This window comes from Sander vitreus, chromosome 7 (genome assembly GCF_031162955.1).
Source record: "Sander vitreus isolate 19-12246 chromosome 7, sanVit1, whole genome shotgun sequence".
Classification (NCBI taxonomy): Eukaryota; Metazoa; Chordata; class Actinopteri; order Perciformes; family Percidae; genus Sander; species Sander vitreus.
In genome coordinates this window covers 17,000,009-17,012,962 of record NC_135861.1, presented here as the reverse complement: position 1 = coordinate 17,012,962, position 12,954 = coordinate 17,000,009, and the positions used below count along the sequence as shown (strand labels likewise).

At 41.2% G+C, this 12,954-nt stretch overlaps 1 protein-coding gene across 1 annotated transcript in view; it reads left to right on the top strand.

Annotated features, from left to right (window-relative positions):
* Positions 1-12,954, top strand: part of lrp1ab (low density lipoprotein receptor-related protein 1Ab) — a 92,927-nt gene that overhangs the window by 12,332 nt on the left and 67,641 nt on the right. Inside the window, exon 2 of the mRNA XM_078255014.1 lies at positions 164-304. Coding sequence (XP_078111140.1) covers positions 164-304 — 141 coding nt within the window. The remainder of the gene's footprint in view (positions 1-163; positions 305-12,954) is intronic.

The window sequence follows — 12,954 nt, the reverse complement described above, 5'->3', positions numbered from 1 at the left end:
AAGTGCTTAGAAAACATTAACACATTAAAAACACTTTAATGCAGGTATTTTTTCAGATTGGGTTATGAGAATTGCATTTCACTCTGAATGTATTGATGATTGAAAAGTATTTCCAGCCACAGTTGCTTTGATCACACATCAATTTTCTCCTCCTTTTTTGCAGCCCCCAAAGCTGATGACCAGCCCAAAACCTGCAGCTCTAAGCAATTTGTATGTAAAGACCAGGTAACCTGTATCTCCAAAGGCTGGCGCTGCGATGGGGAGAAGGACTGTCCAGATGGCTCGGACGAATCCCCAGATATCTGTAAGTATGCCTACATGAAAGTAGCTACTAATATTGTCCCTCGCCCGGCTTGTGTCCTCTGCTCTCATGTTTTCTCCAAGCTGTTAATTCAGGGCAATCAGGACTATAATTGGTTTTACTCGGCTTTGTTTTCGTGAGATTTCTATTTTGCAAACAAACCTTTTAAAAAATACTTCATACCTCATGTCACCACAAAGTGGTTGCTGCACATGAAGTTACATAACATAAAATTCACTACCTCTAAATGCCTTTAAAGAGACAATAGCACAATGTTCAGACAGTTTAATTTGGGCCTGAATAAGAGGTTGGGTTATGCCCTTTCTACGAAGGACACAGGCTCACAGTGTGTGCTCTGGCTGCTTTGCTGAATTATAGCTCTAATTATGCAGCCGTGTTTAGGATCTGAGCAGTCCCTAAGAGTCTTGTCCCAGCCACTCACATCTGTCAAGCTCTCCATCCTGCCATTCCATCTATAAACTCTCCATGGTAAAAGCCTTCCCTCTGTTTTTATGCAGGCGCTAATGGTGATTTTACTGTCTGGATCTTTCATGCCACAAGCATTCTCACAATAGTCTGGCACGCAGAGACAAGCAGCTGACACCCAGTATTAAGGGACTTGTTATTGTGGGTAAAAACACAATTAACACAAAGGATTAGGGATTGAATATGTGTAAAATAGCTGAGGGTGAGTCATTTTCTGATTCAGAGCTAAAATACAAAGGTGAAGCTGAACAGTAAAAGTTCTGTCATCTACTATCTGTGCTCTCACACAGATGAGAATTTACTGCTAACAGCTTAATTATTCATGTTTAAAGTGTACAGTAAATTTAGAAAAAATATATTGCTGAAGGTTTTTTTTTAGATGGGAAGAAAATGATCAATTGTAGTTTTGTAAACAACACAGAAAACACAGAACATATGCAATATTATGCAAGTGTGACCCACATAATTCACTTAATCAAGTGAATTCAATTTCTGCCTTCTTCTACTAAGCAATTGAGTGAATTTTCCATAGCACTTATGTAATTTGGTGACAGTCAATGGTGTGATTAATCTTTTGCATGGAGAGATGAAGAGCGGTGTTTCAGCAGAACATCCAGATATGTTCTGCTCAATTACTCGCTTCCTATGGGCTCTATTCTGCCTGTCACTTTACCTTTAGTTAAGACGCTCTTTTCTTGTGAGTTTCTGATGCAGTCATAATAAATATCTGTTACTGCAATAAATGCACTTTTTCCTCTCTACAGTGCTATGTGTTTGCAGTCTAACAAGCACAGTCAAAAGCAGAGGCGCCTTTTTAAGTATCACAATGAAAGGCAGTCATACTGTGATTTTATCCGTAGTCGTTTAGTTGATCCATCCATTAAATGTGAGTAGTGTTTGGAAAGGAGCGCTGCAGATAAAGCTACAGAGTGAATCGCCCTGCGCCAGCATAGATGGAGGCAGGCATGTTTGGAGGAGTATGACTCTGAAGGTTATTTAAAATCCTGCTCTGACTCAGAGGAATGAAAAGGTCTTTTACTTTTTATCTTGGCTTTTCCATTCATTGGATGAAACAGTTTGCAGGTCATCAGCCTGGTTTCTCCTCTACTGGGAAGCAACATAAGAGGCAATCTGACCCTGGCATGCTGTAAGCAAGGCTGCTCTTAACTGATCTGTTATGGAAATAGATATAAAGGCAAGCCAAACATTGAGCCATCTGGGTGGGGGACTGAAATCTGGATCAACTGGGGAAGTTTTGTGTTGATGCAATTTATTTTGAAAGCTCAAGGTGTCATCTGTTCATCCATTGTTCCATTATCAGTCACAAAGTCAACAAAAACAGTCAAGCTTTCTCCTTCAAACTTAGTTTATGAAAGTCAGAAAATTCCCAGCTCTCTAGACGTTTGTTCCAACATGCCCCCTGACCACAGTCTAGTTCTGTGTGCTAATGTTGATGGGAATTACAGTGGTGCATGCTACTATAATTACGACATTATCTCCAGTTCAAGTTAATTACTAACTACAGGTTTGGTTTACAAAGATTACTCATGGAGATTTCACAAGGCAAAAGCATTTTCCTTTTATTTTCTTCCACTTTCCTTTCTTCCCCTCTCTGTCCTGTGGCAGCGTGGCTGCACTCCGATCTTGGTGTGGGATCGCCCCACAGTCTGGCCATCTTTAAATCAGACTGACAGTGCAGGGCAGTGCATGCGGCCGACATGGAGCTTTGTTTCTTAAATAGATTAGTATATGATTTGAAAAGGGCATTCTGAAAATAAGAATCTGCCTGTATTATTCCACTCATCCTCAAGTGTTGTGATGGCACACAATGACTATAGCTTATTTGACTGAAGCACCAGTTTTGTTTCTGGGAAATGCCACCTGTTTTGTTTACGATGATCATGAATTCACTTGCTGCCAGAGTGGTGGGTGTTGTAAACGTGTGCTTTTGTCTAGTGGGGATCTTTGATCTACATCTCTGGTACCCATGCTAGAAGAAAGTGCACTCCTCAGTATCATACTGTCTGGAGGTCTAATTGCCTGTCGTTTCCAAACCATTCATTCTTCATGTAATTATGTTAAGGTGCTAAAGACAGCCTTCTGTCACAGTAGTGGGGTTGTAACGTTGCATCACATGAGGTGTTGACATGCTCTAGTTGAGGTTGACGCCAAGGGTCAGTGTTGCATGTTAGCATCTTTTAGCCTATGGGCTTTTTTATTGGAGGGGTATTGAGGCAGAGTGATGGGAAGGTACATGCATGGATGCATGTTTTTGCACATGGATCTGCATGACCTGTCATCATAAATGGATCAGTAGGGGGCTGGTTGCCAGATGTTGGGCCATCAGAGTCCTCAGACCCCCAGTGTGTACCCCCCTCTTATAGCCTGTAGTACGCACTCAGATAGCCATCAGCAATCTGCCTGTACAGGCCCCTGTCTGCAGGTGTGACCCTGTCATCCTCTCCCAGGGACTGCACTGACTCCCCCTCACTGCATGGCTTCAATTGGTGTCAGTCAAGCCATTTCACCTCAATTACAAACAGGCTAAGGGCTTAGGAAGTGGTTGACACGTTCCCTCAGGGCAGTAGTATATGCTCTGTGTCTCAGCAGTGGGGCTCTGTGCAGGACACATTTTAATGCTCTTATAGGTAGTTATGGTATGTTGTTAAATGTTTATCTTGCATCTATCTAGCAGAGATAAAGTGGTGAGGGTTGTTCAGGATGTCAATGCATGGTTTCCCTCACAGAAGTTGAGCAGTGTACAGAAGTCAAGCTAGGACTGATGAACCTAGATTAAGGCTTCTTCTTGTATGTGTTTTTTTTGTGTGCGTGCTGTGTTTATTAACCATTTGTTGGGTTAGTGTTTTTCATACAAGGTCTTTTTGTCTTGGAATAAAAATGTTAATCCATAACACCAAGTATCAACAACAAAAATCTTTTTAGTTTATTATTTATTATTTTACTTATTTTTAGCTCTTCATTTATCAGCTTAGTTATAGAGAGACTGAGAGTTGTAATTTTACAACAATAACTAGTTAAAAGTTTTGGAGATGATTCTGACTTCTGGTGAAATCTTCCATCTTAGAAAAATCAATAGCAAACGTCGGTCTCCTCAGCTGTGAACCGTTCCTGGTGTGCACCCATGGATGTATTAAGAGCGTGCGCCTGCAAATCCGCCATTATAATAGCAATCCGCCATGGAACAAGCGTGTCTGCTTTTAAAGGGGAATGTGAGATAACGCTCTGATTGGTTTATTGCACGTTACGCCCAAACCACACCTGTGAGTAATGTAGCTACTTCAGACCAACCCATTTTAGATTTGCGTCGGGCGCAAGAGTCATTTATCCCGCCGGTATAATAGCAACAGCACCCGAGATCCGCCCACAAAGCTACTTGTGTTTGGCGTTTGATACTTGCGTTTCAGATCGTTGAAATAGGGCCCTTAATGTTCTAACCATTGTTTCATGATGCTAGAATTAAAAAGTGCTGTGTCACAACTTTCATTTCACAGCTCTGTTGAAACAGTTGCTGTACAAAACACTGACTCCCTCTGTCTGTATCCCAAGTCTGTATGTAATTATGATTTTTTCGTGAACCACATTCACTGTGGTTGAGCCAGCGAATGGGAACAGATGTTTAAATAAGCCCTAGCATGTAAGCACTTTCTCCATCATGATAAGTGCTTGCTATGAAGGAATCCCTTTCATCATCAAAAAAACGTATGCAGCTATTGTCTGCGCCTAATTCTCTGTTAGACTTTTTAGCCCCCGATTTAGTATAAAAATGTCCACAGGAGGACTTCCAAGCAGGGGGTGAAATGCATCTCAATCATGCAAATACACTGCCTTTCTTTTCCCACACAGTACTATCCACTTTCATTCAGTGTGAGAAAATGAGCTGATTACTCAAAGTAGTTAACACTTGCAAATTACTAGCTACTCCCTAAACTCGTACTGTCAAGCTGTCATTAAAGTCATCTCCATAGGCTAGTAGAAGTAGTACACACATATATGTTATATCTTGTTGATGCTTGAAAGTCATTTTGAGGGGATATACCTAGGAATGCAGTTTCATAATGAAATTGAAGGACTCTTGGCGGAAGAGGCAGTGTAACAATAGCCAAATATGGACTCTGAAATCCAGACACACACTTTCCAGTAGACGTGATTTTCCTGACTTTACTTTCAACAGGACAATTTGTACTAACACACTGGAAACTCCTTCAAAGAGTTTGTCTGATGTAACAGTAGTGGCATGATACTGTGGTTAAAGTAGCTCCCAACACACAACCATACCATGTCCCTTGGCCCTCACACTCTGGCCCATGCCAAAGCTGGTAGGGTGGTCTGATGGGAAGATTGAGTTATCATCTCGGTGCAGCTGCCTGAGGCGTCCGTGGGCCACACAACAAGGTTATCTGTCCATCTCTTGCCCTCGAACCCCCTTCTGGACGCTCGCCAGCCTGGTCCTTTGTCCGGCCTATCTGACTGTCACGCCTCAGCAGCCTCTCCATGACGACTAGTAACAGCCGACTGCTGAGGCAGTGGGATGGGATTGGAGACATGGAGCAATGGGGAGAAGGGATGATCCTAGAGGAGAAGCCTTTAGTTTGTAGAGAAGCAAATGAGCAGATTAGCATTTAGCATTTAGCATTTAGGCTGACGAGGAAAATGGAAATGGCTTTCTAAAGCTCTGATTCATTTTACAGCCTTTTACAGTAAAGGTGTGGGGGGTGGGGTCTTTTCATAGCTGCACTCACGGGGGGCACCATGCAGGGGCAGGAGGGTCTGTAGTGGCAGTGGTTGACACACTGCTTCCACAGAGGAAGGAGCAAAGCCCTGTAAATCCCTCTGGTCCATGGCCCTGAGCCCTCCTCAGCTTCACCGGCCTATCAACAGACAGAGAACACAGCGCTTTCTCACGCCACACAGGCACCACTTGGCTTTCTCTGCTGTCTCCTCCACGCCCTGTCTCCTTCTCTCCCTCTTTCTTTCCTGTGTTCCAACTGTCTTCCTTTCTGCCTGTCAAAGCAGGCGGAGAAGCTAGATTCAAGTCATCTCTGTTCCTTGTTCCTCGTATCTCATCTCCAGTCTTTCCTCTTGTGTAATTGCCTCACAGTTTTTTCCCCTGGTTGCAGATCGTTTGTTGGTTTGTTTTTGCTAGCTGTCTCTTTGTATGTTTCTTTAGGGAAATTGCCGTGCACAGTGACATTGACTCTGTGGCAACAAACAACAAATTTACTGGACTTTTTTGAGCAAGCAGGTACACAGATTTAATGGATCCGTATTTGCTGTTTTACTGGAAGAATTCAGCTTCAAGTGATATCCAGTGCAATCCACCCAAGCTCTGTCTTTTCAGTGTCAAACACTCACCCCCTGTAGGCTTGAAAGGTTTCTGTAACACATTTGCAGTTTGTAAATATTAACTGTGGATCCAGTTGAATCAAATTAATGTTAGTTGATTACAGTGTTTTTTATGGGATGAAAAGTTTCAGTGGAGGGAAAAAACCTGAAAATGATCAAAGCAATTTTACAAACTAGTTGTGTAACATAATTCACCATTTTTGGATGAGTATCACTTTGACATGATCCTCGTCAGGATCTCAATAGCAGCTCTATAGTCGAAAGACTAGATACAGTGGAGTACAAAATGTAATTCACAATATAATGCACTTTTATTATCTTATGTTGTCATATGTAATTGTTATTCATATTCATACTTTGAGTATATATAATATCATAGTAAGTGTGTTGAAACAAAAACTGGCACATCAGGTCTTCTTCTAGTGAGGGCACTATGTGCTACACTGTAAGTCCTGTGTGCTTTGGCTGCCTCAGTAGGGTTTGGCATAGCCATGTGCTTGTTGTGCATGCTGCCGTTAAGTGTGATTCCAGAGAGGAACAGGCCTGCCTGTCACCCTGCACAACATATTCATTCGAGCTGACAGCAGACTTTATGGGAGTCAGTCAGGAGCTGGCATGGAACCCGAAGAGCAGGAAGAAAAGCAGGCTTTTATGCTAAGAACAAAAGATCGACAGGGGATCAAAATTTAAGGTCATTGCATAACTACAGGAACTGAGGGATGGGGGATGGTGGGGTCCAATGGTTGAGGTGTTGGAGGGAAGCACACACTGGGAGAGAATGTTTTTACGTCACAACCCTGATGCCTAGTGCCGGTCAGACAAGTTAGTGGAACCCAGAGCCGCAAGCGAGGGATGACTGCACTCTGTATTGGGGGAATGATTTGAAGGTGACACAGGTAATGATGCATTACCTAAATCTACACTGTGCTTAGGGGAAATGTGTAATATTGTCTTTGCACAAAGTCATATTCACTGCTGCAATAACCGTTTCAAAAAAGCTGAACAGAAGTTCTGCGTTATGTCTCATAGTTTTTAATGTTGATAAGGAAGCATGATAAATCCCAGCGCTCATTTCAGTATATGAGTCTTATAAGAAACTAAGCAGATTAAGATCATTGAGGACACAGGGATGATATGCACTGTTAGCTGATCACAGTTTAGTGCAATAATGTAATTATAGATGTGAGGGTTGTAATTTTCCCTGTTTTTCTTTGTCTGTTATCCACTGCATGGCCAAGCTTCTTACATTGTTCTCACTTGCAGTGCTTTGTCTCCAAGGCTGCCAAACTCACTGAAGAATATGTGCTATCCCAGTGAAGTGACATGTTAAGTTTTGTTAAATATGATAATTATATTCATCCACGCCTATAGCACCTGCTAATTAATGATACTTTAGGGCGAATAATACCTATTTTAATCGAAGGAACATTACAGATTGTGTTATCCTGATTGCCATGTAACATCACCATATTTCGAAATTCTTTATTCACATGTATTTACTTTTCTTTGTGGTACCATAATTGTGTTTTTTGTCTGCACTGAATTGAGAGAGGAAATGGTTTCAGAAAGGTACCTGCAAATAAAAAAAAAGAAGTGGTTTTACATTTCTATGTTGTGGCCCCTAACAGAGATGATTATCATTTTATAATGTCATCTATGTTTTATAGAAGTTTTAAAGAGTCAAATGTGGTAGGAAATGTCAGTTGCAGGGGCATAGATCTTATCTTTTGCTCAAATACAAATCCTACCAGTTCCATATTTTTATAAGTTGAGAGCAAATAGGCACTTTTACTCAAGGCAAGGCAAGAGCATAGGAATTTGCTGGATTAAGTGTGATAACAAAAGCATGAATTGCTTTGTCCAGATGAGTAAATCATAACATTTCATTTTAGAAATGTGCTTTTGTTTAAATAGAGATAGAAGATCTGTCAGTCTATTTAAACATGAAAAAACACCAGTCCCTTGATATAGGCTTTGCGATGACAGATCACCTGAATGAGGGTAGCCTTTTTAGTTAGTTAGAAAGTGGCTCCAAGAGGTTTTTTTGTAAGTCTGGATATGATACATATGCCTACCAAATTTCATACAGTACCTCGACATGAAAGTTAAACGAGGGGGCGTTAATGAGCTAATTTGCCACAGCCAAGGCCAAGACCCATATCAGATTGAAATTTTCACCTAGTCAGACAGGCGTACCAATTTTCACAACTTTTTGAGTAGCCCAAGCACCTAATTTCTGTGTTCAAAGACAGAAAAATAAGAAGAAGAAGAAAAAAACATTTGAATTTCAATAGGGCCTTCGCCCCCGACGATGTCGATGCCCGGCCCCTAATTATAGTTGTGCCAGTAAATAATTGATATGCTACAGAAGCATGTGAATTGAGAAGTAAATGGAGCCGAAAGCTGGATGCTCTAATGCAAGTTAAGGATTGAGATAAAATGGCCTGTGTTAACTGTAAACAAACTAAGTTTTGATTTCCTAGACAGGGTATGAATTAACCCAGAACTAGGGCTTAATCTAAAATAGTTTATGATGTTTTCGAAAATGGCTTTCTGAAACAGATCTTACCTTTTGGAAGAGTTGACAACTAAACAAGATAACCACCTGTGTTTGTCCTTATTGGTGAGCCAAAAAAAAAAAAGTCATTCCATAAACATAAGTGATTATGACAAAACAAATAATATCAAAGGCAGGAAGGTTGTTCTTTGTTTTCTTTTCTGTGATGGCCCTGCCCAGTGTCAGCCATAACACTGTCAGCCAAGAACAGATAACTTCTAAAATAAAAATAAAATACACTTAGGCCTATATAAAGAAATCTCCTGCGACCCTTTACCTGGCTGGATACAATAACACAGGCTTTTCCAGTGTTCAGCCGAAATCTGTGACCCTCGAGAATGTGTGCTCTGTAGCGCCGTCTACCTGCCGAAAATCATTTTGTGACTTTGCGGGAAAAATCGGACTCGGGCACAGGCATTAATAAAAACTATATAAAAAAAATAGAATTCTTTTCACTGTCTCGTTTGCTGGTACTGGTCATTTATGATCATCAGAAGGAACATTACAAAGTTTCAGAAACATTTAAAAGTTACATATAGTCACTATAAGGACTGCTATTGTAGTAATAATATTATTATTATTAATAATAATAATACATTTTCTCGGTTCGTAACTCAGTGTTTTTCTAAGGTTTCTGGCTATGGTCTCCCTTTTCAAGCTGAGCATGTAAATACGAGAAGAGAAAAGAAGAGTTCAGTCTTTTAATCATGAGTTGCATCTGTCCACTGAGCAACAGTGTCTGAGGACTGTAAATATGCAGTTTATACTCCCTAAACATGAATAGAAATCCAGTTATTTCAATTCTTGTCCTCAGCATCCGGGGCGGAGAGAAATGGATGGGAATATGACATCTACACAGTTAGAGCCAAAAGCTTCTGGGAAGTTTCATGGAACTATAACTTGTAATTGTCTTTGCCTGCAGAATCAGGAATCTTGAAGTAAAGGTCTTTCAGTTCAGAAAAGGCACTGCATACTTGATGAATTACTTTACATACTGTTGCTTCACTGACACGTAAATCTCCAGTTTGATATTGAAAGGTGCCAAATTCCAGATGCCAAAAACCTTAACGTGAACAGCACTTGGAGAGGAGTCTAGGCCATTCTGTGCTGTAACAAGAATTCTGGGCTCCAAAAGTAAAATGATCTCTGCGATTTCTTTCATGCTGTCATGAAGTACTTATCTAGATGGTGGTTAGTTTTCATTGAAATATGCCAAATCTAGGGCTGTTCTAAGTCATTAAGAGAACCATTTCAAATAATCTGGTTTAAAAGGCCACTTTAGTTTATCTGGGGGAAACCAGACCAAAGATCCAAAGATTAGTCAATGCTATGAAGTACTATAAAGCAGAATGGAATTTCTCCAAATCTCCCTCTGGCCCAAAATAAATGTGTTGCTGCATCTTTCTCTAAAACCAGCTACTGTGTGTGTGTGTGTGTGTGTGTGTGTGTGTGTGTGTGTGTGTGTGTGTGTGTGTGTGTGTGTGTGTGTGTGTGTGTGTGTGTGTGTGTGTGTGTGTGTGTGTGTGTGTGTGTGTGTGTGTGTGTGTGTGTGTGTGTGTAAAAAGACAGAAGTTGTTCTGCTGTATTATTTTCCTTCAGATATGCACAGTAATGCTCTGCTTCCACTGACCGATGACACAGGAAATGGCTACTGCCAGTATGAGGGGAGCTTATTGCTTATTGTAATACACTGCCAACAACTTCCCAAACTGTAGCAGGGAGTACAGGGTTCATCTCCATTGTCCCTCCTGCAAAGTTATTTAATCCTCCATATTGTCCTTTTCTATTTAGTGTTCTGGTTCTGGTCCCTATTCAGCTCCTGCCAAGGTATTACTGTGTTGTGGAACTCAAACAATTCTTTTCCGGCTGTGTATTGCTGGTAGTTGTTTCCAAAGAGGTATTCTGCTGCTGCCTGGTGAGGGGAAAGGTAGGAGAGTGTGTGATGGAAAGTAGAGTTCTTGTCTCTTCCATCTTTTGGTGGCTGCAGTGTGTAGGCACCTGGGGCCTCATGTATAAAAGATTGTGCAGCTTTCATCCTAGAAGATGGTGTACGGTCAAAACTTGAAAAGTACCTACGCGCAGAAAAATTCACATGTATAAAACCGGGTTTACACCAGGTCCTGCGCACCTTTCCTTTTATACATCACAATCAACGTGAAATTGAGTGCACATGAACGAGCCACCGACCCTGCCTTGCCTCCTCCCATAAATTAATATGGAAATTACTATAAATCTGCCCCCGACGTCATTCTTCGTCCAATCACAACGGGTTATCCCGCTGCAGACAGGAAAAACACTTCACCGACTGTGAGGTTGAGGCGAGAACAAAAAAGTTCTGTTTGGAGGTTTGTCATCTTGGATAAGCAATAAAAGAAAATGCCCAGAGTGGCAAATGGTGACCGGGCAGTGAATGCACCACACCATGGCAGAAATTAAAAAAAAAAAAGTCTAATGTTGAACTGGAAATCAAGAGAATAGTGGCAGCGCCACACCTGTTACAGAACAACATGCATCTCAGTGTCAGTCTAAATTACGCACAATAAGCAGTTTGAACTCACTGATGTAATGCCATTTATGTTCTAAGTGTTAGTAGGCTCAGTGAAACTGAGTCCAGCGCAAGGAAGATCCGACTCGGAGGAGGAGAGGTTAGTGAGGCCAGCGTCTCCACGGCAGGTGAGTGTGCACGGATCCGCTGCGCCACGCATGGATGAAATAATGAAATAGTAAATAGAACTACAGTAACAGAAATATGTGCAGAATTAAGACGACCCAGTGTTTGGTGGACCGGGTACACCTTGTTCACTTAATAGCCTACAAATCATCCACGGGATCAATTACGCATCACATGAGTTTGCCCCCCCGACACAGCGTTTGTTCCTGGGGAGCTGGCCTCAGCAACTACAGAATCACAGGCACTATTGAATTGTTTTTTTTCTAAGTGGATTTTTCATTTATTTCCCATCCTCATGTTTAACAGAGGTTAAGTAGCCTGCGAAGTAAACAGTTAATAGTGTGAAAGATGTGAAACATTATCCACATAAATTATCAAACTTTTATGGAGTATCAGCGCATATAATTATGTTTTTTCTTAGACAACCTTACAGACATGTGCCAGTAAATGAAGTAGAAACTTTATTTTGTGATGTTTGGTGATTTTCAGCACTTTTCAGTTAGAATTCGCCACGTTACAGAGCCAGAAAAGACTTTGCGGACAGCCCGCACATTCTCACGTCTGCTCAACAGTTTGCATGACGGCCCGCACATTCTCACGTCAAGTTAATTTTTTCATCACAATGTGTCAGTGAAAACCAGCGTACGCAAGCTTTTCGTGCATACGCAACGTTTATACATGAGGCCCCTGGTTCCTGGGATTGTGTACCACACTATGTCAGTTAATGAGTTTATCTGTCTGTCTGCTCAATCCTCAACACATCACTTTCTGTCAAATATGCTTACATGTATGGAGAGTTGCAAAGACACCAATTTGTGCAGTGTGTACCATTCAGATGACTTTCACTATGACTTGTCTTTTATGCTCTGAGAAAACTGACAAATGATACATCCTTGGCAGCTGTTTCATTTCCAGTATGCATTGCAGTTTAATCTTGGTACTGCAGTTTATGTAGAAATCCCCAGGCAGTTTATTGAATGTAAATCAGGCTGGCTTAGAGGCTGAGGCTGTAGGAGGGCTGCTAATATGGTAGCATCCCCCAAATGGCAGAGCTCCCCCTCTCCCCTTAGCCAGATACATTAGAAGCTAATTCTTTGTTCGAATGTGGCACATTTTCCACACAGGCTGCTTTGGTAGGATCATTATGGAAGCTCTTGTCACTTTAAGGTACTGGTTTTAACCGTGTTACATTTTATGATCTGTGTGTGGTTACTAATCTATTGGATGGATAGAGAGGACTTGGAGGGAATACTTGTGATTTTCTTCAGGGAATGCCGACATGCAGGCAAATGTTCTCCCTCATATGTCTTCCTGCACATCCACACTTCGATTCATTTAAGGGCATGTCTTGTAAGAATACGAGAGAGCTGTATTTTTACTTTCCTTTAAAAGTGCTCATATTATACTAGGGGTGGCACGGTTCACAAAACCCACGGTTCGGTTCGTATCACAGTTTTAGGGTCACTGTTTTCGGTTCTGTACGGTTCTTGTTATTTTTTCTTTTAATCTGTAGAAAATCTACTTCAGCATATGATATTTAGCTTAATTATCCACAATGTAGGATACAGTATTAAA